We start from the raw sequence: 25,275 nt of genomic DNA on the forward strand, positions 1-25,275 counted from the left end.
AATAAGGCCATGGGTAATTAACGTTAGTTGTTTCTCCATCCTCCAAATCTGCCGCCACGTCTTGCTCCATCGTGGATAATATGGGTGTGTCAACCCACTTCTGTACGTCAGTGAACCGTTAGCCGCAAGATGCGTGATTAAACAACAGGTGGCGGTAATGGCAAAAAATGAGTTTGTAATCAAACAAGAAGAATATCCTTGCATCGCGCTGATTCGCGCAGGCTCAACAAAACGCAATGTAGCTTTTGCTCGCGCTACACCGCTACTTGCTGCAAAAAGTAGTTAGCTACTGGAAAAGCTACACTGTTTAAAAAGCAACTGAGCTACTGCCAAGCTACTGAAAAATGTAGTTAAGTTAGTAGCGTCGCTACTTGTAGTTAACTACTCCCCAACACTGTTAACAATGTCCTCACTACCTTTCTGGGCATTGAACATTTCAGTAATGTTGCTGTCTATGCAGGGTCAGAAAGCTCTCATATTTCATCAAAAATATCTTAATTTGTGTTCCGAAGATAAATGAAGGTTTTACAGGTAAACATAAATAAATAATCTATTAAAATGTGCTGTAAAACATGGAGTTCCACACATATAATTTCGAGAATACATGCACAAAATGTGTCTTGAATAAGGCTTTGCAGACGCAACCACATTTATGATAACTTTCTCACAATGTTATACAGTTCCTTTTCAAAAAATTAGCATATTGTGATAAAGTTCATTATTTTCTGTAATGTACTGATAAACATTAGACTTTCATATATTTTAGATTCATTACAACACAACTGAAGTAGTTCAAGCCTTTTATTGTTTTAATATTGATGATTTTGGCATACAGCTCATGAAAACCCAAAATTCCTATCTCAAAAAATTAGCATATTTCATCCGACCAATAAAAGAAAAGTGTTTTTAATACAAAAAAAGTCAACCTTCAAATAATTATGTTCAGTTATGCACTCAATACTTGGTCGGGAATCCTTTTGCAGAAATGACTGCTTCAATGCGGCGTGGCATGGAGGCAATCAGCCTGTGGCACTGCTGAGGTGTTATGGAGGCCCAGGATGCTTCGATAGCGGCCTTAAGCTCATCCAGAGTGTTGGGTCTTGCGTCTCTCAACTTTCTCTTCACAATATCCCACAGATTCTCTATGGGGTTCAGGTCAGGAGAGTTGGCAGGCCAAATGAGCACAGTAATACCATGGTCAGTAAACCATTTACCAGTGGTTTTGGCACTGTGAGCAGGTGCCAGGTCGTGCTGAAAAATTAAATCTTCATCTCCATAAAGCTTTTCAGCAGATGGAAGCATGAAGTGCTCCAAAATCTCCTGATAGCTAGCTGCATTGACCCTGCCCTTGATAAAACACAGTGGACCAACACCAGCACTGACTGTGGGTACTTGACACTGGACTTCAGGCATTTTGGCATTTCCCTCTCCCCAGTCTTCCTCCAGACTCTGGCACCTTGATTTCCGAATGACATGCAAAATTTGCTTTCATCCGAAAAAAGTACTTTGGACCACTGAGCAACAGTCCAGTGCTGCTTCTCTGTAGCCCAGGTCAGGCGCTTCTGCCGCTGTTTCTGGTTCAAAAGTGGCTTGACCTGGGGAATGCGGCACCTGTAGCCCATTTCCTGCACACGCCTGTACACGGTGGCTCTGGATGTTTCTACTCCAGACTCAGTCCACTGCTTCCGCAGGTCCCCCAAGGTCTGGAATCGGTCCTTCTCCACAATCTTCCTCAGGGTCCGGTCACCTCTTCTCGTTGTGCTGCGTTTTCTGCCACACTTTTTCCTTCCCACAGACTTCCCACTGAGGTGCCTTGATACAGCACTCTGGGAACAGCCTATTCGTTCAGAAATTTCTTTCTGTGTCTTACCCTCTTGCTTGAGGGTGTCAATGATGGCCTTCTGGACAGCAGTCAGGTCAGCAGTCTTACCCATGATTGCGGTTTTGAGTAATGAACCAGGCTGGGAGTTTTTAAAAGCCTCAGGAATCTTTTGCAGGTGTTTAGAGTTAATTAGTTGATTCAGATGATTAGGTTAATAGCTCGTTTAGAGAACCTTTTCATGATATGCTAATTTTTTGAGATAGGAATTTTGGGTTTTCATGAGCTGTATGCCAAAATCATCAATATTAAAACAATAAAAGGCTTGAACTACTTCAGTTGTGTGTAATGAATCTAAAATATATGAAAGTCTAATGTTTATCAGTACATTACAGAAAATAATGAACTTTATCACAATATGCTAATTTTTTTAAAAGGACCTGTATATATATTTTTATTATTATTATTTTAGTGCTGTTAAACAATTAATCGTGATTAACCGCATCCAAATTAAAGTTTTTTTTTTGTGTACTGTGTATATTCATTATGTATATAGAAATTCACACACAATATATATTGAAAATATTTACATGTATATACACATGTATATATTTATATTCTTATATTTTAGATTATATATAAATATACTTAATATATAAACATAATATATTTTTTTCTTAAATCTATACATACATGTTTGTATTCATATGGTGGGCACTGTAGGTGTCTGCTTTATATAAGTATTGGAACAGTAAAGACAAAATTGCTCTGTTGGCTGTGGAGTCAAGACATTTGCAAATATACAGATACAGATAGTCCAAAATGCAGCGGCTAGAGTTCTTACCAGGTCAAGAAAATATGATCATATTATCCCAATTTTACAGTCTCTGCACTGGCTACCTATTAAGTTCCGTATCATTTACAAAATATTATTACTTGCCTATAAGGCCCTAAATGGTTTAGCTCATGCGTACCTAACTTGTCTTCTACCACGCTACAATCCAACCCGCTCCCTAAGGTCGCAAAACTCTGGACTTTTGGTAGTACCTAGGATAGCAAAGTCCACTATAGGAGGTAGGGCTTTTTCACATTTGGCTCCCAAACTCTGGAATAGCCTTCCTGATAACGTTCGGGGTTCAGACACACTCTCTCTGTTTAAATCTAGATTAAAGACATCTCTTTAGCCAAGCATTCACATAATGCATTTTATAATCTTGTACTGTAGTATATCTGATCAAATGTACATTTATTATTATTCTTTAGCTTGGGTTGAACAAATCATTTTTTCTTAGATGGAACAGCAGCTACGCTAATTATGTCTCTATTTGTTTCTCTGTTTCTGCCCCGGGATTAACATCCCTTGGTAACTAGGAATGACAGAAGCTTCAGTCTGGATCCAACCCTTAACATTTACATTTAGCTGACGCTTTTATCCAAAGCAACTTACAATTATATATATGTCAGAGGTCGCACGCCTCTGGAGCAACTAGGGGGTTAAGTGTCTTGCTCAGGGACACATTGGTGTCTCACAGTGGATTCGAACCCGGGTCTCTCACACCAAAGGCATGTGTCTTATCCACTGCGCCATCACCACCCCCTTAAATGATCTGAGATGACCGAACACCTGAGAAAAGATAATGCCAACCCCTCAGAGGACTTCGGAGGATGCCAACGCTCAGACAACATACAGAATTACCCAATTTTGCCATAAGTCAAACATATTAAGGTTCTGCAATATATAAATATATTGTGGAAACTTACATTCCTGTAGAGCTGCTTTGCAACGATTTGTATCATAAAAAGCGCTATACAAATAAACTTGACTTGAAATATGATTAAAAGATGAATATGAGACAAAACTACAGAATGTCACATTTTATTATTAGCCGTTTCAACACATGTTTTACCAAATAAAAAGAACAGCACTTTTAGAGTTCATCCCACTCATTGATGTGAGCATAAGTATTGGGACAGTTGAACATAAGGCAGCTATAAAAGATTAAAAGCTATTATTTAGTTGGAGATACCTTGCACACAATCACAGCAGTGAGTCTGTGACCCATAGACATCACCAGACTCTTGGTCTCATCCTTTGAAATGCTTTTCTCAGCCTTTAATGCAGCCAATTCCAATTGTTGCTTGTTTTGGGGAGTTTCTGCCTTTACTCTCCTCTCCAGCTGGTGAAATTCATGTTCAATCGGATTTAAATCTGGAGACTGACTTGGGCAATCTAATACTTTCCATTTCTTTGCCCTTATAAATTCCTTGACTGAACTGGCAGGGTGTTTTGGGTCATTGTCCTGATGCAATATGAAGCACTTCCCAATGGTTTTGTACCCTTCCAAATTCATTCTGCTACTGTCATCATATATTAAATCATCAGTAAAGTTGAGAGGGCCTGTTCCAGAGGCAGCCATGCATGCCCATGCCATGACACCACCTCCACCATGCTTTACAAGCTTGGGATCATTTGCAGTTCCCTTTTTTTCTCCACATTTTTGCTTTCCCATCACTTAGATAAAGGTTCATCTTTGTCTCATCGGTCCATAAACACAGTCCCAAAACTCTTCTGGCTCACCTTTGTGCTTTTTTGCAAACTCTAATCTTGCCTTTCTATTTTTGGTGCTGGTCAGAGGTTTGCATCTTGCTGTGTAGCATCTGTAATTCTGTGTCAAAGTCTCCTGAAGACAGTAAATAGTCAGAGCATCCCCCCAGCTTTCTGGAAGTTGTTGGTGATTTTACAGACACGTCTTTTAGGATTCATTTTCACAGCTTTTATGATTTGTCTGTCAACAACTACTGTTGTTCTCTCAGCCGATCAGGTTGTTGTTGGTTGCTGGTGGTTTCCAAACTCTTGATTTCTCCATGCCCTTTGTTTTTGCTAGAGCTCTAACTGACTTCTCCTCTTTTGTTTTAGCATCCAAATTGCTTGCTTTTCTCTCAAAGTCAGCTCCCTCGTCTTCATCCTGGTTTGTGTGTGTCATCATCGAATGCAAGATTCAGAATACAGAAGTAATGAATATAACTGATACGACACATTCCCTGCTTTTAATATCTGGAGAATTAATGCAACATGACACAGCTGATCAATTAGAAAGACCTGTGAGGCAACTGTTCCAATACTTATGCTCACATCAGATAGAGGGATGAAACTCTAAAAGTGCTGAACTTCTTAGCTGGTAAAACATGTATGTGTTGAAACGGCTAATAATAAAATGTGACATCCTGTAGTTTTGTCTCATATTCATCTTTTAATCATATTTGTAAATGTCTTGACTCCACAGCCAACAGAGCAATTTTGTCTTTACTGTTCCAATACTTTTGGAGGGCACTGTATATTATGTAAACATTTTTTTTATTTATTGCGATTAATCATGATTGACAGCACTATTTTTTTTTTTTTTTATTTGTTGTTTCATATTTCATGCAGAGATGTGATCAGAAAAGCTAACAAGTAAATAAATAAATACTTCCAAATTTTCTTTCATTTTGCTCCAAAACACTGAACTGTGTAATCTGCATTAGGACACCGTGGGCAGCCAGTGAGCAGTCAGATGCTCTTTCTGGTCTACAAGCTGCTTGTGTCTATTAGACATGACACCCCAAGTGGATTGATCTTACAGAACACAACTCGGTTCATGAGCCTGACACCAGAGGAATTCCTGGTAATGAGCTCAGTAATTGCGAGCATGGCTTAACTAAATCAATAAGCACTGATCAAATTAGGAGAAGCATTGTCTATCGACCGCAAAGCTGACTCCAGGGACACTCCTCTCGCTGTGGACATGCAGAGGAGCCTGTAAATAGAGCCCAGGAGTTCTGTCACGTAGCCACACAACCACGTAATGTTTGGGTTTGGAGCAGCAGTCAGAGGGACTTGCACGTAATCTGGCATTACTGAGAGAGAGAATAAGGGGTATTTAGAAATAAATAAGGATCAGAATTTAAGAATCCTGCATCTTATCCCTAAGGCTTTTAAGGTTAAGGTTTTAATGGGGTTTACAGCGGATTATTAAACTGTTCAAAAGGAGGATGGAGATTTGTGAATCTTATAAAGAAGAACTGAAAAAACTAAAGGTAAACAATTGAATGCAAAATGTATGCATTCAAAGCTAATGAATCCTTTCAAACATGACCAGTTCTCTGTTGCTTAGAGGCTTTGCCAAATCACGACAGTATTAATCTTCCTTTCAGGGAGAGATCTGTCACTGTACAGCATACTTGTCTGCCAAGGCCTGAGGTTAAGGTTAAGGAATTTTTAATCAAGTCATCACACCACAAGCTCCTGGAAGAAAAAATGTTTGCTTACATTGACTAGGTTATGTGTATGCAGAATTTACAGGAGCGTGTGAGATATGCTCTCATCCCTTAATGTAGTTCAATTGATTAAAAGGTTGTGATCTACAACATTTACCTGTAACTTGCAACACACTCATTGTAGTTCATATTTTACGTTGTACGAATTAGTGGCAAATTCATATGAATTTGTTTGAACTAATTTTTGTACGGACATGCTTCTGCAATACTTGAATTCATAAACCACCAATTCATTAAAAGACAAATGAGATCCGGCTGGTAACTTATGACCACCAACTTCCCCCAGGTTTTATTTACATGCACTTTCACATACGTAACCCCAAATTCTCTCACTACAAACTTCAGGCATCATCAGCGACAACAATTTATACATAGAATGTTTATTAATATTCTGATAATCTGAATATTATGTCCCACAGATAATTCAATATGTCGAGCATTTCGAGCTAAAAAGGTCAAATTGATGTGCAGGTGGCCTGTTCATTTCAATAAAGTAGGTGGTGAGATCCTGCTCTGTCATTTACAAATGCTCCAAAACTCTGTGTGATTTTTCTGTCAGAAAACTAACTTGTTTGATTTTTCTCAAAAGCATGAAGGGTGGATGAAAAGACACATTAGAAAGTTGAATGCAGATGGAAATTTGGTTACCTAGGTGAAACTATTACCTATTAGCGAAAACAGAAACCTGAGAGGACTATTATGAACTGGGCTTTGCTTTAGCTCAGCATTGAGCTCAGAGAAGCTAAGAACTGAATCACACACAGACACAGATAGCTAGGTCATTTCTGATTAATATTAAACAGAAATATGAAGTTAGCAATTGGTTTGTTAGATTAATTGTGGAGGGGAGAGAGTCAGATGAGGCTGATATCAGATGTGGTGTTTAATCACATGTTAGAGTATTTATACATGTGTTATCAACAGAAGCATGTCTGAACATAAAGAGCAAGCCTGTGGTTGCAGGCTTGTGGTAGTTATGATAAGATCATTGATCAATCAAGTCAATTGCTTAATGTTTAGCAATTAACAGGATGTTCACAACAAACATTTGTAGAAAGTCAACTGGAAGAAAATAAACATTAAAGGGATTTGGAACAACATGAGGTAAATAAAGAATTTATTTGGGGGTGAACCGTCCCTTTAACTACACTAAAGTTAGTCAAAACTTTGTTAGCCGTGTATCTATCTACAGGCTTATTTTGAAGGGAGGAAAGCAGCCAACAGAAAGCATGGCTTAGAGGAAAAGGACAGCCTGATTTAAACTTTGCAAGCATCTGCTGATTACATGTATAGGAAAAGAAAGACACCTTTGCACTTTTTGAACCCCTAAAAGGTGCACGTGTATCCCTAAAGGTATGATTTTTGCAAATTTTTATAACAGTGTATATGAAGCATATAGACTTCATTCAAGAAAAAGTTTTTCTCTGAAAAATGTGTAATATACAATCTTCCCGCATAATACGGTGAAGTCATTATGTACATTATATAGGCTTATCAATGATTTGGGACAAATATAATGAAATTTAATACAAAACTATATGTGTGGTGTGGCAAGATTTTGAACAGCCTCCAGAGTCTCTCGGTGTGCTCTCATTAACATGCTTCTCATCTGGTGTGCAAACTCTTTTAGAGTGGCAGAGTATTAAAGACTAGCCAAAACAAGGGTGCCTTTCCCATTCACACCCCCAAATATGAAATATGAATGTGTTTATTGATGAATGACCTAAAGCAGTAATTAAGGCACTTGTATATCTAACCATTTGAAAATAAAAAATTAATTTTAGGTCACTATTAATAAACTCATTAGGAAATGAATTATGCATGGTGCAGGTCACTTTCAGCTTGTGTATTTACCATGTTGAAATGACATGACCTGCCTTGTTTCACTAAACGTTAGAGAGAATCTTCATGCTCACTGGCTGCCACATTTGTAGATAAGTAAGTGTTTAAGTAGTTCATAGTGTAGTGTTTCTTGGCAATGCAAAGAGTAAAAATTGACAATGGAACGTTTATCGTGCTTTACCAGAGGAGAAGACAGGAGAATCAGTAAAACAAAAATCAGTGGCCAAAGCAGAAAAGCTTTTAAGCCAGAAGACCGCAAAAAAAAAAAAGAAAAAAAAAAAAAAGAAAAAAAATGCACACCATATACAAGATTTAATGACAGACAAAATCCTGAATAGTGATGCCCAAGTTGTTTCTTTTTTTTGTTGGACCAGTAAGTTAAAGAATCGTTGTGTAGACTGCTCTCTAAAACTTTAAATACATCTATTATGGTGATTCACGTTAATAGATGACAGTGCAGCATCTAACAGCATTTGGCACCTAAAGCACAAAAAGCACAACGATGCTAACACTAATTAAAAACTACTGAAAGCATTTTTAATAATGGAAAGTTGTGAAAGGAAAATATAACTTGTTGTTTTCTTCTTACAGTCTACACAATAAACACCAATAATTATAATAATAAGTTACTCAAAACTACCTGTTCTCAAGTATTCTTTATATCATACGGGCCCAAAAAGAGTTTTACTGCTTTCAGACAAGCCAGGCAGCATGTGACCACTGGACAACTAAAGGTAGTGAGTGTAGGAGGACATCAGCCTAGCCGACACTGACTCAAGCAGTAACTCAAGCAGTCTGACAGGCAGCGGTAGACACCTTCATCTGAAACCTGAGGAGATCAGTGGTCAGTCAACCAAGCTCTCTGCAGGTTGTCAGTTTGCCACAACACATACAGTCAAATGTGGGAGGTTAAATAAATTAGAGCTTACATATACACATTGCCTAAATAATGGCGTATGTGTTACTTTTTAAGCAAGGAGGTCAATAATACTTGGAAAAACTCTTACCATTCCCATTCATATCAATGGCATTTTTCCAGCAGACTTGAATTGCCCCTTGTGGGACTAATAAAGTTGCTAACTTTAACTTTAGATACATTTTTAATTCTGCCATCTTTGCTAAATGTCATCAAGAATAAAAATCTACCAGCAGGGGCTAACCAGACCATGCTAACCAGCCAAACCTTGACCTCTTGTTTGTAACCAATCAGGTCTTGCTAGAAATGAAATCTAGATGTTTTTTTGTTTTTTTTCCAGGCTTTTAGCTGACATGAGTGCCAATTGCGGATTGGATATCTGTTCATAGCACACACAGATTTCAACAGGAAAAGACTAGCTACTTCATGGCTAGCCTTAAACGTGTCCCAAAAGAGCTAAAAAAAAGGGCAGACTTCCATAAATGGAGGGCACTCATCTGAACAGTGCCTGCACATACCATTCTCAGGATTTTTCACACCCTGGAATATTTTGCATTTGCCTTTCTTTAGTTAAAACCTACGTTCCTCAGACCTGCCTGCTCCTGCCCCAAACCTTCAGCTCAGTATTCATCAATGCTACCCTTTACTGCATTCCATTGAGTGCTGAACTTTAGAAGGCAGCGTAGGGGAGATCAGGGGAGGGTTCATTCCCTGATTATCTTTAAATCACTTCAATCAGACCTTCAGTGAGAGACAGGAATCCTATTATAAAACATCTACGGCTAATGAACGACTCTGTGTCTTTCTTGCTCATGTCTACATAAGCTCTATCATGAACAGCCATCAAAACAACCAATTAGAACAGGCCTCAAACACAACATTTCTAAGAGTTCCCAGGGGGCAATCTTTATAGTGCGGATTTGATGGCACAAAATGAAATTTACAATGTCAAACGCGCTGTATGGGCTATAAAAGGAACCTGACAGAAATCGCACCAGTCTGGGTTTTCTGAGGTTGAAATAATGTTAGTGCTAATAAATTACATGAATAACCCTTACTCTAAAATAAGGGTTTCCGTCTTTCCGTCTTTCGGATGAGACGTTAAACCGAGGTCCTGACTCTCTGTGGTCATTAAAAATCCCAGGATGTCTTTCGAAAAGAGTAGAGGTGTGACCTCGGCATCCTGGCCAAATTTCCCCATTGGTCTCTGACCATCATGGCCTCCTAATCATCCCCTTACACTGATTGGCTTCATCACGCTGTCTCCTCTCCACCAGTAAGCTGGTGTGTGGTGGGCGTTCTGGCGCACTATGGCTGCCGTCGCATCATCCAGGTGGATGCTGCACACTGGTGGTGGACGAGGAGACACCACCCCTCACAATGTAGAGCGCTTTGAGTGCTTAGAGAAGCAGAAAAGCGCTATATAAATGTAATGAATTATTATTATTATTATTATTATTATTATAAAATAATCTGAACGTATTTTAAAACACTATAGCCCCTTTCACACAGCGCGTTGATTCCGGAAAATTGCCAGAGTGCCTTCTGTGTGAACGCAAACACGTCCCGGGATCAAATCTGGGGTTGGGGACCTAGTAGCATTGCCGGGATTAGTCCCGGAACGAGCGCTGTGTGAACAAAAGCCAGATCAATGCCGTAAAGGGTGTCGTAGTGATGACACACTTTATCGTGCGACTGTTTTACCGGGTGTTTTGAAGGCAGATCAACGTTCACGATGTGTAAATGTGTGTAAACTGGAATGAATCAGAGATCAGGGAGCTCCTCACTACCCGCGCTGAAGCTAAAATCGTTTGCCAGTTTAGTGAAATGGTACGCAGCGCATTATACATGTCACATGAAATGCCACGTGTCTTTACAGGATCTTTACGGGTTGTGTGTGAACGCACACACAGCTTCCGGAAAATCACTAGCAGAGTGTATGAACCAAAATCAGATCATCCCGGGACACATTTTCCGTGTATTTTCCGGAATGGCTGTGTAAAAGAGGCTTATGCATTTTACAGGTGCCGTCTTTGTAAATGCTTACAGAGAAAAGCTGGGCATCATACACTAAACGAATGAAGATCGCAGATATTTCATATCCACAGACTGAATCTAAAAAAGTATATTTGTTTGTTAACTCCACTGGAAATCTGCAGACTGGCTGAGTGGCTCTGACTATACCACTGCTGTGAAGTCCATTTATTTGTATAACGTGTTGTGATGCATGTTGTAGCGATGATTCTGCGGTCTGCACTGTTTATGTATATTATTTCTCTTTATATCATATTATGTTGTGTTTTCTAACTTATATGTTCAGCTGCAATGTGCGGGCCAAGCACCTAAGCTTTTAATGCATCATGAGTACAGCTGACATGATCCTTGGCAACTAGCATCGACTCGGCCAAACTCTAAATCTGGCCAAAAGTTGTGTAGTGTATTTCAGGTTTTAATTGTACTACAATTGGCCTTGGAATGCTCCTAAAGACATAGTCCTTGTCCCAAATGGCACACTTCACATGCACTTGCGGTCTTACAATGGCCGCCACGTGCGCATGTCCGTTAAGTCCACAAGACCGTATGGTGTCTCATTCGTCATTTTAGCTTTCAGAAGGGCCCTTTGCGACTGCTATGCGCCCTCGCAGTGAGGCGAGCTCCATGGCAGACTTCTACCTGATAATCAAAGTGGCATTATATCACAAAAGTGTGGACTCAGATTAAGACTGCAAGGGTTAAGGGCTTGATTTGGGAACACTCGACATGTAGTCCTTCAAATATTCTATACACACTGTGTCACGTACACAAGTATAACTCAATTATAATTGTGCATGTCAACATTTTGAATGTAGTGGACACAAGTGTGGCACACTCTGGTACAAAACAGTATGCCTTCTGAGTTTTGTTATCTTTCCTGTCAAACGGCACAGTTTACAAAACATCTAAAGACTTAACCATGTTTACAAAAATGAATGTCACTTGCAAATGTGGGTATGTCTCACGTCAAGACAAACAAAAAGACTTCTGTGAAACAACTGGCACATTGAGAAAGTAGGAGTTTTTCCTCTGCACCCACTAATCCCAGCTGGATCATTGCTCAGTGTTTGAGAGATCCTTGTCACCAGCAGAGATCTTTACACTGTTACTTGAGAATTTATCTTCCTTAGTTAGGGCCCTATGAAATCAGTTGTATTTTTTTCTAAATTCATTTTTTCCGTTCAAATTTTTCTGGATTCCATTTTTTTCCGTTTTAATTTTTCTGGACTCTTTTTTTTTTTATGGTCAAATTAAATGTTTTTAATCAAAAAGCATGTCTAATTAATTAAAATCATGAAACTTATACAATTTAACATTAATTTATTAAAAGTGTAACAAAAATGACATGTTTTTGTATGAAATGTTTTATTTTTGTCTCACCTTATGTTTTAGCATGTCTAATTATTTGAATGCACACAAACTATTTTTATTTATTCTTACAGTAGCCTTATGAAATGTTTTTTCCCCCTCAGAAATTCTGTTGTGTATTTAAATTTTACTGGATATCAGATGAAGGCATAAAACATTGATTTAATTTATATTTTAATTGATGAAAATTAAACATTTACATTTTTGGCATTTACTATTAAAATACTAATATTTTGTGATTATTTCTTTTAAAAAAAATAAAGTTTTATAAAAAAAATTAACAGTAGTAGTAAGTAGTAGTATTACGTACATTCTACTAAATAATAGTAATATAGCCTATTTCTGGCACAATGTCTTCAAGTTAAACCGAACTTTTATTTTGACGGGTTGTCGTGAATACCTTTAAAGTTCTGTGTGTGTATATGATATGAAGCTAGTTTTACTCAAATGAAATCGTAAAATGCTCTCAGATAAGTTTTGGAGATATTGTTCATGTATTTATGTCCTCATTGAGACAGCAGTATGTAGTAAACAAACCCGCGCGTCTGCGCCATTCATACAGAGACGTGCAGAACATGCAGGATTAATATTTAAATCGACTTTTGCGGCTTTAATATTTACAGATACTATTCCATATCGCGATTTGATTTAAGTTTAATGACCTACTTTTGATTAATTCATCCAAACTTTGACAAATTCCGTGACATTCCGCATTAAACTGTAAATTCCGTTTTTAATGACTGGATTCCATGATTCCGTCCGCATTTCCTGCATCGTGGAAATCATAGGACCCTACTTATTTTACATGATGAAAAATAAAGATAAGTTGCAATAAAGAGCTGTACAGACAAATTGCTTAGATACCCGATTAGTTTGAACATCTTTGTGATGTTGACAGCAGTTTTTCACAAGGAGGGTGGCCACTTATGCATGAAATAAATAACAAGGGCCACCATGTCTCAATCTGTCAGTTTTAAAAATAACTTTCAATTCTAGCATCCTCCTGATGTGTTCTGTCTGCATTCAGAGTTAAAGACAGTGCACCCATACAGTCAGGTCAGAAAGGACATGACATTTAGACAAAAGCCTGTTCCTTCGATCCAGCAGATGTTCCTTACAAGAGCTTCACACACTTTGACTGAAACCTCAAAGCTGAACACGATCAGCAAGCTTCTGTCCTCCTGACAAAAGAAACTTCACTCATGCTCTTGACAATATGACCACAGCAGGCCAGGGCCTGACATTATAAAAAAGGAAAAGGGTATATTTTTATTTCAAGTTGAACATACACATCCTCTATAAGAAGAAAATGGGAAACAAACTGTTAAACACCTTGTTTTGTAAATGGTTACATTCATATTTATCCACATTCAACATGTAAACATGAGCCAATGGATGGATTGTTAAAGTGTTTCTCAACCTCCTACTCAAACTAAAACTTCAAAACAGACTACAATAAAGTCACTGTGTTAGGCAGCCACATAATCTCAGGAGAATAACTTTAAAGTGCTGAGAGCTCTCTGGGATGAAGTAAACCTGATCCTTTGTTTCTCTATTTTACTGGAATGCTTCTAGCTAAATAAAAGGACCGTCAAATGACCAGGTGTTCCTCTTAATCCAGTGTTTTGGATTGAGTGTCAGAATGCAGGAAATCATTCAATCTATCCATTCTGGCTAACAAAAGAAAGGACAAATCTTACAAAGCAGTGCAAGTCTGTGACCCAATTCCATTCATATAGTAATAGCCAACCTAAACAAGCACTACACAGGTTTGATACATCACCAATACTGATTTAATTATTTTACTCTTCTAATGAAAAGTCTTCACCAATTATTTCTCTTAAGCAAAATGGAAAGCAATGTACTGATACTATAACTGACCAAAGACCAAAACCCTGTTTTGAAGCCCTATCTTAGGTTCTCAAGGCAAAGCTGTGAGGAAAGTTTCTGTAACTAATTAAAAAATAAAGAAACTACAAAAACCAAAGCAGTATACTCTAAAAATCCATTTGACTTTTGTTCTAGTAAACATTCCAAGCATTAAATTAACAACAGGATGTTCCCACAGAACTTATCTAGATAATGAATTCCTAATTAATATGTAAACATGAACGTCTAGACAGCATCCTAAACAAAAAGTCATTCTGGAATCTGTCTTGATTCTAGTCAGCATGAGTGTCTTGAATACTGTCCAAAAAGCCAGTCTGATGGTCCCTGATTGGATACGACCGGTTAACAACAACAAAAGACCAGGACCTCCTGTCTCTTGACATTAATTGCCCTGTACACCAGTCTCTTCTTCGAATATTCCCCTCCTTCATGCTAGTGGGACAAAAACGGGTACATTATTATGAGAAAAAGCTTTAACTGAAGGCACACTTACTGCATCTAATGGAAAATGACTGATTTGATTTAAAAATGCACATCCACAAAAACAGAGTTAATGAGGCATCAAATGCAGGTGATTAAAAAACTGCACGGAAAAGGCAAACAACCATTTTCCACCAGGAAGTCATAAAAAAATCATGTGTTCTACTTTGAAGAGATAGAAAGCAGCATTTACTCTTATAAAGGATTACTAGAGGACAAGTACTATCAAGTTGTTAACCTTATTTTACTGCACTTAGCTGAACGATTAACTCTAATTTATTTATTTTTGTCTGCATATTGCTAAACATTATATAAAAGTTTAATTGTGACAATAGAGCATAGCCAGTTAATGAAACTGAAGACATTGAAGATTTCTTTATTTCACTTATTTAAATAAAATAAAATTACTGTTTATTCAACAGTAAAGACATTTATGATGTCAAATAAATACTGTTCTATTGGTCTTCCTATTCATAAACAAATTCTGACAAAAAAAGTACCACGGTTTCAACAAAAATACTAAGCAGCCCTACCATTAAAGCCTGATAATAATAAATGTTTCTTGAGCACATATCAGCAAATTAGAATTATTTCTTTCGAAGACATTAAAACTATGTTTTGAACGAATGACCAGAAATATGTAATGAAACATCTTCATTGTCAACAAAAAAAATTTTATGCAGCTGAATCCTTAGCCATCTTCAAGAAACGGCTAAAAACACATCTCTTCCATCTTTATTTGACCTTCTAACTCTAGCACTCTCTATTCTAATTCTATTTTATCTATCGGTCTTTTTATTAAAAAAAAAAAAAAAAAAAAAAAAAACACACACTTGACCCTCTATCAACTGCATATATTCTGTAACTGCTAGCTTTTCTTGAAAAACTAACACTAGCTTTCTTTTTTCTATATTCTAAAACACTTGCTACGTGTACTGCATTATGCTAACCAAGACTCATCATAGCACTTGCATGTTGTTGCTCTTGATTGCTTCTTTTGTCCTCATTTGTAAGTCGCTTTGGATAAGCGTGTCTGCTAAATGACTAAATAATTAAAATAAATAAATATACAACTAAAAACTATTCAAAGCAAGTTCGAAACCAACCTAAAAGGTCAGGGTCACAGTAACCCATCTACAATATAGTGAGCAATTCTCTAGCAAGAGATGTTTGGTAGGCTTGGAGCAATGGTAAAGGGGGTAGATTAGATTTGCAAACAGTTCTAACCAAGCAGCAAAGCGGAAGTAATTTCCCCTGTATAAACAGGCGGCAGTGGCAGTGTGGATTTTACAGCCTGAGAGAGAGAGAGAGAGAGAGAGAGATGTAGGTGACAGTTCCCTTCATTGTGAACTGAGCTTTGATCCCCCATGTGCAAAGCTTTGCCAGCAAGGTGCAAATTGAGGAGGCTTCTGCCATATGTCCACAAAGGCTTGAACGTATACATCTAAATGTTTTCACACTGGAAAATGTTGTTTCAAACCTGTATGCATTTCCTTGTTTCTGTGCAACACAAAATATGATATTTTGAAGAATGTCAAAATCTGGACCAGATGGATTTTCATTGTATGGCCAAAATATTTTTTTTTTATAGTAGAAATTCATACAGGTTTGGAATGACAAGAAGGTGAGTAAATGATTTTTCGGTTTATCCCTTTTAACAGTAGATGTAGCAATTTTTTCAGAAACCAAGCCCGCTGTTGCTAATTAATGCATGTTGGTACAAAACAAATAGAACAGGATAAATATTTAATGAGGGACACAATGTGTTTATAGCCCCTTCCTATTGTTTTCAAACTGATAGTAGCATGTATTCTGTTCACATGGACAGGAAGAGAAATTCACATACAGTTGCACACTATATGCACATTCAAACCTCTTCTCATTTGAAACGGTCACATTACCACCCATGAACAGCACTCAACTTCAAAGACATGTTATAACCATCTCGCTTTTAACAATAAGAATCCATCCGCAAAGCAAGCATAAAGGCAGACAGGGATCTCACATTCTTTAATATGGTCTTTCATTATGTCATTGGTGAAAGGAGGCTTTCATCTTGAAACAGTTCCCTCTTTAAACAACTGGGACTACCTCCAAAAGATGTCTCGGCATCACAAAGCCTTCTTCCATTCACAGTCTCAGAGCAGAACCGCACACATTTGACACCCTGTGGACATGTCAATTTTCCTCTGGATTAGCCCCATACAAAATAAACTATCACAGGTTTATTGTGGTCTAAGAGGTCACAGACTTGTTAAGGAGTGCAACTGGAGGAATCAGAGGAAGCCAACAAAGAAGAATTTAAAAATTGTCTGCTGTTGAAATGATGGGTGAATGCATCCAATAAATGATGTTTGAAAAGGGAAAGGGCTCCCTTGTTTCAGATACGCCAAACAGAGGTTTCATTTCTGACAGTGATATCTGTAGGTCGCTGACAATCCTTTTCACTAGAGCATAATAATGTCTTTGTGAGAGTCTTTTAGACTGTACATGGCAATGATGCCAACCTGGAAGAATGGGCATGCTAACACAGCACACACAATGTGATTCTGTCTAAAAGCCTTCTGTTAGAGCTAAATTTAAAATCTGCATTTTACAAAAATGGAAGATAATGGAAAAAAATGCTACAGGAAAAAAAAAAAAAAAATTCTAGTATTTAATACATGTACCATTACAGTAAAATACTTGGAGTAACCTTGTAATTTACACCAAAAATAAATAACAGGACATCTGATCATTTTTAAGTTAGAATTTATTTTTTTATTTAAATTAAGGTCGGTTTCATTTTATGTTGTTCTGTGAATGTTTATGCAATTACTTCAGTGCCACGTGAGTTGCCCTGATGGAGTTTTGCCTTTGTATGGCACTGTACACTGTCTAGTCTTTGCCACGGTTTACTGATAGGTCACTTAGGATGAACTTTGATTCATTATGTGGCCTTTTATTTTTTCTGTATTATGATGGTTTTCAGTATAATTTAAAGGTACAAAGCAGATTTTGGTACTACAACTCTACATATGTCTGGATAATGGCTTGATATATTCAGTGGTAAAAACATAAGAATTTAATTAAATGGCAGTTCAATGACTTAAACCACCAGTTTTAGGATATCAGTCATTTACGCTGAGGTTATCATGAAAATCAGTTCATACTTCCTCAAATCTGCACAGGAAGGGCGACCATCATAATTACGTCCTGTCAAGTGAGCTAAGGACTTGTAGTTACATCTGAAGAGTTTCAAAATTTGCTTGACTTCATGTATACCAGGCAATTTATTTTTTACTAATTTAGCTAAAGGGGTTATAAATAAATAAATATACATGCGTGTCTCATACACTGTCACACATGACTGAGGTCTGAGAGGTTAGTATATCAAAATTATTTTTAATATAAACGTCTTGCACAAATGGTCTGTTTTCTATAAGTGTAACACACCATCTTGCAGTCTTCACACCAGAACTCTTTGTCTTGACATTCATTTACGCAGTTTATGATGAGTTGTATTATTTAAACTACTTTAATTTGTAACAGACACATATTCTAACAAACAGTATATCAAAGTTTGAGACACAAACCCACCGAGCTACAGACCTTGAAACAATTGTTTTAGCTCACTGTTCTCAGTTATGAGAACCAACCCCAACCATGAAGCAAACAACTTACATGACACAATTACAAACGGATAAAACAACTTAAACCTCAAACACACTGTGTAACGGGAAAATTGAAGAACGCATGCTTCAAGACGCAAAAATGTGCAAAAAACAAACAAAAACTATTTACATCAATATCGAACAGGTGTGACAAAACATCGGATTACTGAGTAGTCTCGACACACAACTTGAAAGAAGAAAACACTTTTGCCCACAAAGATGTGACCCTATTAACCATTAAAATTATATACTGTAGCTAATCTCTTATCTTGCAACAACAAGAGTCGCGCGACCATTGCACGCGCAATCCCCACATCTTGTATTCCTACGTTACTTCTGCAGCTCAGCTTCAGTGTTTCTTATATCATCGCCAGGACTCATTTATTTAAACTGAGAGAAAAATAAATCAGCTTAACATACCACAGAAAGACAAGTGTTTGCTGACCTGCTGTAGGTGGATCAGGTTTCGCACGCGCCCAGAAGTGAGCGATAAAGTCTAGTTTATAAACATGCGGCCGGCGGTTTTTAAAACGGAACAATGACTTACCTTTTTTCCAAAGAAGTTTGTTTATACGTCCCTCTCCCGTGCCCGTGCTCCCTTTGTAAAAGTCCCGGTGAAGTGTCCTCTTCGCTCATGCGCACAAGAGCAGCACGAATCGCTGAACTCGACCCGAGGCACAATACATGTTCACTGACGTGAGACATGAGTGCAAATAGCCGAGTACACAAAGGCAGGTGCTCCTCTTACTGCTTACTGAAAGTCACCCACATGTTATATGTTTCATTTAAAGGATTATAATGCTTTATAATTTAAGTTGAATTGTTTACGCTAAAGCTGGGATCTCTAGATCTCTTCTGGGGCATTTTCACTTTTTCCTCAAGCCATGCATTGCCAATAGGCTATATGAACTCTGCAAAGTCGTGACTTTAATGTTGGTTTTATGAAATGTTAAGCCTTAAATAGGATCCAAAACTTTAACTTGAATGTTCTCACTAATATCAGGCAGGAGCTTTGCTTGTAGAGATGCAGTCATGGTCAAAAGTTGACTTGCACCTTGCATAATCTGTAAAATATTAATAATTATTAATAATAATTAACAAAATAAGAGGGGTCATAACATTGCCTTTCATTGTTGTTGTTTTTTTATCTAGAACAGACTGCTCTCCTGAATGAGCACTTTCACATAAGGCTTCTGAATTACAGAATAGCAAAATGCCCTATTTAAAATTAAAAACATGTAGGCTATTGATTCCGAATGCTATGTCATTACCTGGATCATCCACTTTTTTTTGTTATCTTTTTTTTATGATGTGGCTAATCTTGGAGGGTTGGATGTGTGGCTTCATGTAGGCCATTAACATTTTATACAGTATGAGAGAATTTCTGAAAATATTAACAAGTCTAACATTTTGGATGCTTTCAAACAAACTTGCCAACAGCCATGAGTTCTGTATCTTGCTCTTTACTAATACTTTTTAATGAGCAAATAACATATATTGCTGTGATTTTAATGTTTATAAAGTCTATTTTAATGTCTATGTTTTTAATTATTTAAAGTTTATGAGAACAAAGTGTATGCTGAAATGGGATCATTCATGCTGCTCTGCGAGGAAAGATGGGCTAATTGAATTCAGAACAATTAATCAGGGCTGACCTCTAGTGGTTACAGGTAGTTCAGTATGGAGTCACTGACATTAATAATAATAATAAAAAAGATAAATTCATGAGGGGAACTGTCTTAAGGGGAACCACTCTATTTGTGTGTTGACCTTTATTTTAAGCTTATGAGGAGAACTGAAAAATAGAGGTAAAAGTGCCTAAAGCCTCTCTAGAATGTAAAAACCAGCCAACAAACCAGCCTAACTAGTATGGAGACAAACTAAAACCAACAAACATGGCAGAATGAAGAGTGCACTTGCATTTAGTTGACAACTCTGTGGAAAATCATCAACTCTTTTTAGACCGCTCAAATGCAAAAATTTGGTCAGAAATATTTCAGCTGAGATGAAATGAGTTAAGTGCCTCGATCCATTCACCCTAAACTGCCCCACTCGTGTAGTAGTAACTCAGCTCTTCACTGGGTCAGACCCATGATCATGATGACACAGCACAGACCAGGCACGAGGGGGGCTTCATCCGCACCCCCGTTTCCACAATGCATCATTGTTTTGAAAGTTCCACGCAGTCAGTCAGTCACACCTCTGAGCCTCTGGCTGTGCACTTCTCGTTGGTTTAGATCTCAATACACCCCTTTCCGCAGCATTTCCGCCTTCATATTTTTGTCTCCGCGAGAGAACGAGTTGCACGATTTAGACATATTATTGATACAGTATTATTGACAGCGAGATTTTTATTTTATTTATTTTTTCCAACAGCAAGAATCTTGAAATCTGCAGTCATGTCAGACCGGGGGTCTTTCGACACTAACGTTGTGACTTTGACGAGATTTCTGCTTGAAGAGGGCAGAAAAGCCAAAGGCACGGGTGAGCTGACAACCCTGCTGAACGCGGTGTGCACGGCTGTGAAAGCCATCTCCAGCGCGGTCAGGAAAGCAGGTATCGCGCACCTGTGAGTATGTTATAGCCTACACAGTCGACTGCGACCCCAAAAAGTTTGGGATGCAAAAACATTAGCTGCAAAAATAATCTATTTGTTTTATTTTTAATATAAAAGCATAAGAAGCATGCAAGAAAATGTTCAGGTCAAAAAGTTATCAATAAAGATTTTTTATTCTTCTTTTTTTGCATAATAAATATGTATACATCAAGGCTGCATATTTACTGTAATTTTGTTTTATATAGTTTACTATTTAAAAAAAAATTATAACAGTGTTGTTTTACGGTAGTAAAAAAATAATGCAACATGGTAATGAGAATCATCATTGAAAATAATGTCAATAATTAAAACATCATATGCATAAGATAATGAGAATTGGTAGTCAAATTATGCTAAAATTGTTCTGAAAATAATGTCACAATGTATCATGTGAGTTGTTTCTTCTCTTTCTGCAAAATATCACTTCTGTCTTTCATTTTTGAATGAAATATGACCTGGACATTTAAACCTGACACATTTTGATGAAAAATGTGGTTTTCTTGCACAATTGCTCATTTAGACTTGCGTTTTTTTTTTTTTTTTTTTTTTTACAAATTTGTGGTTAGCTTCGTTTTGAAACTGAACCATGTTGACATTGTAGTGTTGGGAAATGCCAGCAAGAACAAAAAGCTGGTTGGTATCTCTAGGGCCTCTTTATATTACAAGTTTTGAAATATTTCAGAATATCCATAAGTTATTTATGCAAACAGTGCTGTTGTTCTGTGTTATATTGCTTTCTATTGCATATATTGCAGTTCTATGAACAAACATTGAGAAACAATACCTAAAAAATCCTTTCAGTCCCTCTGATCTGATTCAACTCATGACTTTGGAAAATGTCTAACAGGTACGGCATTGCTGGAAGTACCAATGTGACAGGTGACCAGGTTAAGAAGCTAGACATCCTTTCCAATGACCTCATCATAAACATGATCAAATCTTCATTCACCTCATGTGTGCTGGTCACTGAGGAACATGAAACCGCAATCATTGTTGAGCCAGACAGACGGGTAAGAACTGCACGAGTAGGACATTATACACGCTTTCTGGGGAATAACTATACTCTGTTTAATCACTCCAATGTTTTTTTTTTATGTGTTTGCCAAAACTTGCCAATTAGTTTACAGTAACTTTTCACATTTGATTCCAAGAATGGAAAAGTTTGTGTATCCTGTGCAGAGCATGGAGAGCTAGTCACGTGACTCCAGCTGATTTTGGCAACAAAGATTAGGTCTTAACTTGTACATAATAGTGAAATTCAGAACATTGTTGGAGAGAAACCCATCCTGAATCTAATCTGACATCTAAGGAAAGGACAATGTGAGGCATGTGCTAAGATGTATTATGAATAGTCAGAAAAAAAACTGTAAATCAAGGACATTTTTAAAGGCATTTCCATCCTGAATATTACAAAAACTGAAACATTTATGGAAATTTAATTTGGAATAAAATGTTTCTATAGTTCTCAACTCAAAGAAACATATTCTATAAAATGATTACAAAATCCTTCTCAAGTAGTCATGAATGACTGATAAAGTCTTGGAAATATATTAGTCGAAAGCTTTGGAAACCCTCTATGACTTAAAATCAGGCATAAGCCAGGCATAAATATTTCTTGTGATGATTGAATAAGGAGTTGAGTGTAGTAAGGTTATGGAAAGGTCAAATGTCCTCATATAATAGAGCAACATCATCATTAATCATTAAATGACTATGTACTAGTCAAGATGCACCACTTTAGTAATATTTAACTAACCAAAGCTTCTTCCATGTGTTCAAGGGTAAATATGTGGTTTGCTTTGACCCTCTTGATGGTTCATCCAACATTGACTGTCTTGCTTCGATTGGGACCATCTTTGCCATCTACAGGAAGGTATGACTGCATATATTTAATAGATTTGCAGAAATACATTGCTGAAATGATTGTTGTGTTCACAGAGCACAGACAGCGAGCCGTCTGAGAAGGATGCCCTGCAACTTGGCAGAAACGTAGTGGCTGCTGGATACGCACTATATGGCAGTGCCACCATGATTGTCCTCTCCACTGGTCAGGGAGTCAACTGCTTCATGTTAGATCCAGTGAGTCAGTTTTACTCTACATGCACAGTTATCAATTGTTGGATCATTTAGCAATGAATCAGTGGGTACAGTTTATTCAGTCTACACAAAGCAAACTAAGAATTTTTATTTTGTGTTGTAAATCATTTCTAGCTTGAAATTATATGATTCATAAAGCTAGGAGACATTTTTTATTTGAATTGCTCCCAACTTGCCCAAGTTTATAAAGTATATTACAGTAAATGTGTGTTCTTCTTTTTCCTCTTCTTCTTCTTAAGGACGAATCCGAGTTATTGCTGTGGTTGTTACAGCATGTTACAGCATGTCCTGTCCATAGGCAATAAGTTCTAAATTAATTTATTGTGTTATTTATTGTAACATCAGGCTATTGGTGAGTTCATTCTGGTTGACAGAGATGTGAAGATTAAGAAGAAAGGCAAGATCTACAGTCTGAATGAAGGTTATGCCCTTTATTTTGATCCTGCTGTCACAGAGTACCTGCAGAAGAAAAAGTTTCCAGAGGTTCAGTATGCAATTAAATCAACTTTTTCATTTATAACAAATCAAATCATTATAAAAGCTGAACAAACGTTCACATTTCAAATACACCTCAATCACATTTGCATAATCAAAACCATGGTCCATCAGAAAAATAAATATGAATAATACTATTATATCCAGATACTAGAGGACACATTTATATTATATCTATTCAAATTTATCCAGGATGGCAGTGCACCCTATGGGGCCCGTTATGTAGGCTCAATGGTGGCAGATGTGCATCGAACGCTTGTTTACGGAGGAATCTTCCTTTACCCTGCAAATGTGAAGAGCCCCAAGGGAAAGGTACTTCATCTAAACATTGTTTACATTTACATGACTTTAGATTGAAATAATTATTTTCACATCAAATTGTTACTCGGGTCTTGATAAAAGTCTCATTCAACAGCCTAAAAAAATTAGAAAGTTGCAAATAAAATGTCTGAATGCATTTAATAAAATACTTTTCTGAGCCATTTTGCAGTTGGTTTTAACTAATACGTTCCAAGGGGTTCCTCTCAAGTTCAAACAGAGTAACCACAGCAGTTTGTCACATGATCCACTGTGTTTGACTATATGTGGTAATTGATATGTACCATTCATATATTCACTTAAAAGTGTCCGTATCGTTTTGGGAACACTGTACTATTCAGTGAAGTACATGAATGAAGTAAAGACATGTAAAGTATATATATGACCTTTGCTCCAGTTCTTTTGTTTGACATCACATCTACAGGTGTGAGAGTGTTTGCTCTCTCTTACCCTCAAGACCTGAGCTGAAAATGGATCACTTACAGTTACATTGTAGATCCTTGTGTAAAAACCATTGTGCCATACTATCATTACACAATATCATGATTCAAATACCTTGGTGAGAAAACTTGCTAGTCTTCATTGACATACATCACATCCACAATAAGGCCTGTAGAGGGAGCTGTAGCACCCAGTTGCTAATAGAAGGGAGCCCTAACTAAATGTTCTTAAATGAATATGGGAGGAGGCTGACAGAGACTTGTAAAACTTTGTTTGTGTTCCACTCTCTTCAGCTCAGACTGCTCTATGAGTGCAACCCCATGGCCTTCATCATGGAGCAGGCCGGAGGCATGGCCACCACAGGGACCACCAACATCCTGGACATCCAGCCTGAGAGCCTCCATCAGCGGGTACCTGTTGTCATGGGTTCCCCTGATGATGTCCAAGAGTACATCTCTATCTTTCAGAAACATCATAAATGAAAAGCAATAGTCAGAATGAGAAATTATGAAGAACATACATATACTTGACACAAATACGATACCAAAGTACATTCTTACTTTCAAAATACCTCTAAATCAAATCACTACCCCTAAAATCCAAATGTTTTATACACTTTATACCTCCATGAAGAAATATAATAAGAATATAAGAAGGACAGTGATTTTTTTTTATTTTTTTATCTAAACTTTACACCAAAGTAGAGGATTTATTTTGAGGCTGTTTTTAGAGAAACGCATTAGACAGTCTACCTGAGTGTTATCAGTAGTTGAAATTGTTGATGGCCAAAAAGACAAGAAGCAAGTTCATGGCAGGAATGAGGATGATTTGAATTTAGGTTGCTTTTGTTTCTGTCTGTACAGACCAAATAATCACTTGTGCCTTATTGCACCCTGTTGAGGGAAGCTTTGAATAAAGTTCTTGGCGAAACCAGACTTTGTGAGATATGTGCTGTGTTAACAACTCGTACATGATTTATAATATGCAAACACTAAACATTACAACTACA

The 25,275-nt window shown here is 37.3% G+C and overlaps 2 protein-coding genes across 2 annotated transcripts in view; one reads left to right on the forward strand and one right to left on the reverse strand.

Moving 5' to 3' along the window:
* Positions 1-18,955, reverse strand: part of LOC306870320 (KN motif and ankyrin repeat domain-containing protein 1-like) — a 58,394-nt gene extending 39,439 nt beyond the window's left edge. Inside the window, exon 1 of the mRNA XM_079417526.1 lies at positions 18,867-18,955. The gene's annotated coding sequence lies outside the window, so the exon portion shown is untranslated. The remainder of the gene's footprint in view (positions 1-18,866) is intronic.
* A 1,617-nt stretch (positions 18,956-20,572) lies between these two features.
* LOC306869859 (fructose-1,6-bisphosphatase 1-like) lies at positions 20,573-25,200 on the forward strand. Its single transcript, XM_079416785.1, has 7 exons — positions 20,573-20,888; positions 21,763-21,925; positions 22,696-22,788; positions 22,854-22,994; positions 23,358-23,495; positions 23,700-23,819; positions 24,560-25,200. The coding sequence occupies exons 1-7, from the start codon at positions 20,719-20,721 to the stop codon at positions 24,746-24,748; spliced, it is 1,014 nt and encodes a 337-aa protein (XP_079272911.1). The 5' UTR covers positions 20,573-20,718; the 3' UTR covers positions 24,749-25,200.
* Positions 25,201-25,275: the final 75 nt, after the last annotated feature.

This window comes from Barbus barbus (genome assembly GCF_936440315.1).
Source record: "Barbus barbus genome assembly, chromosome: 5".
Classification (NCBI taxonomy): Eukaryota; Metazoa; Chordata; class Actinopteri; order Cypriniformes; family Cyprinidae; genus Barbus; species Barbus barbus.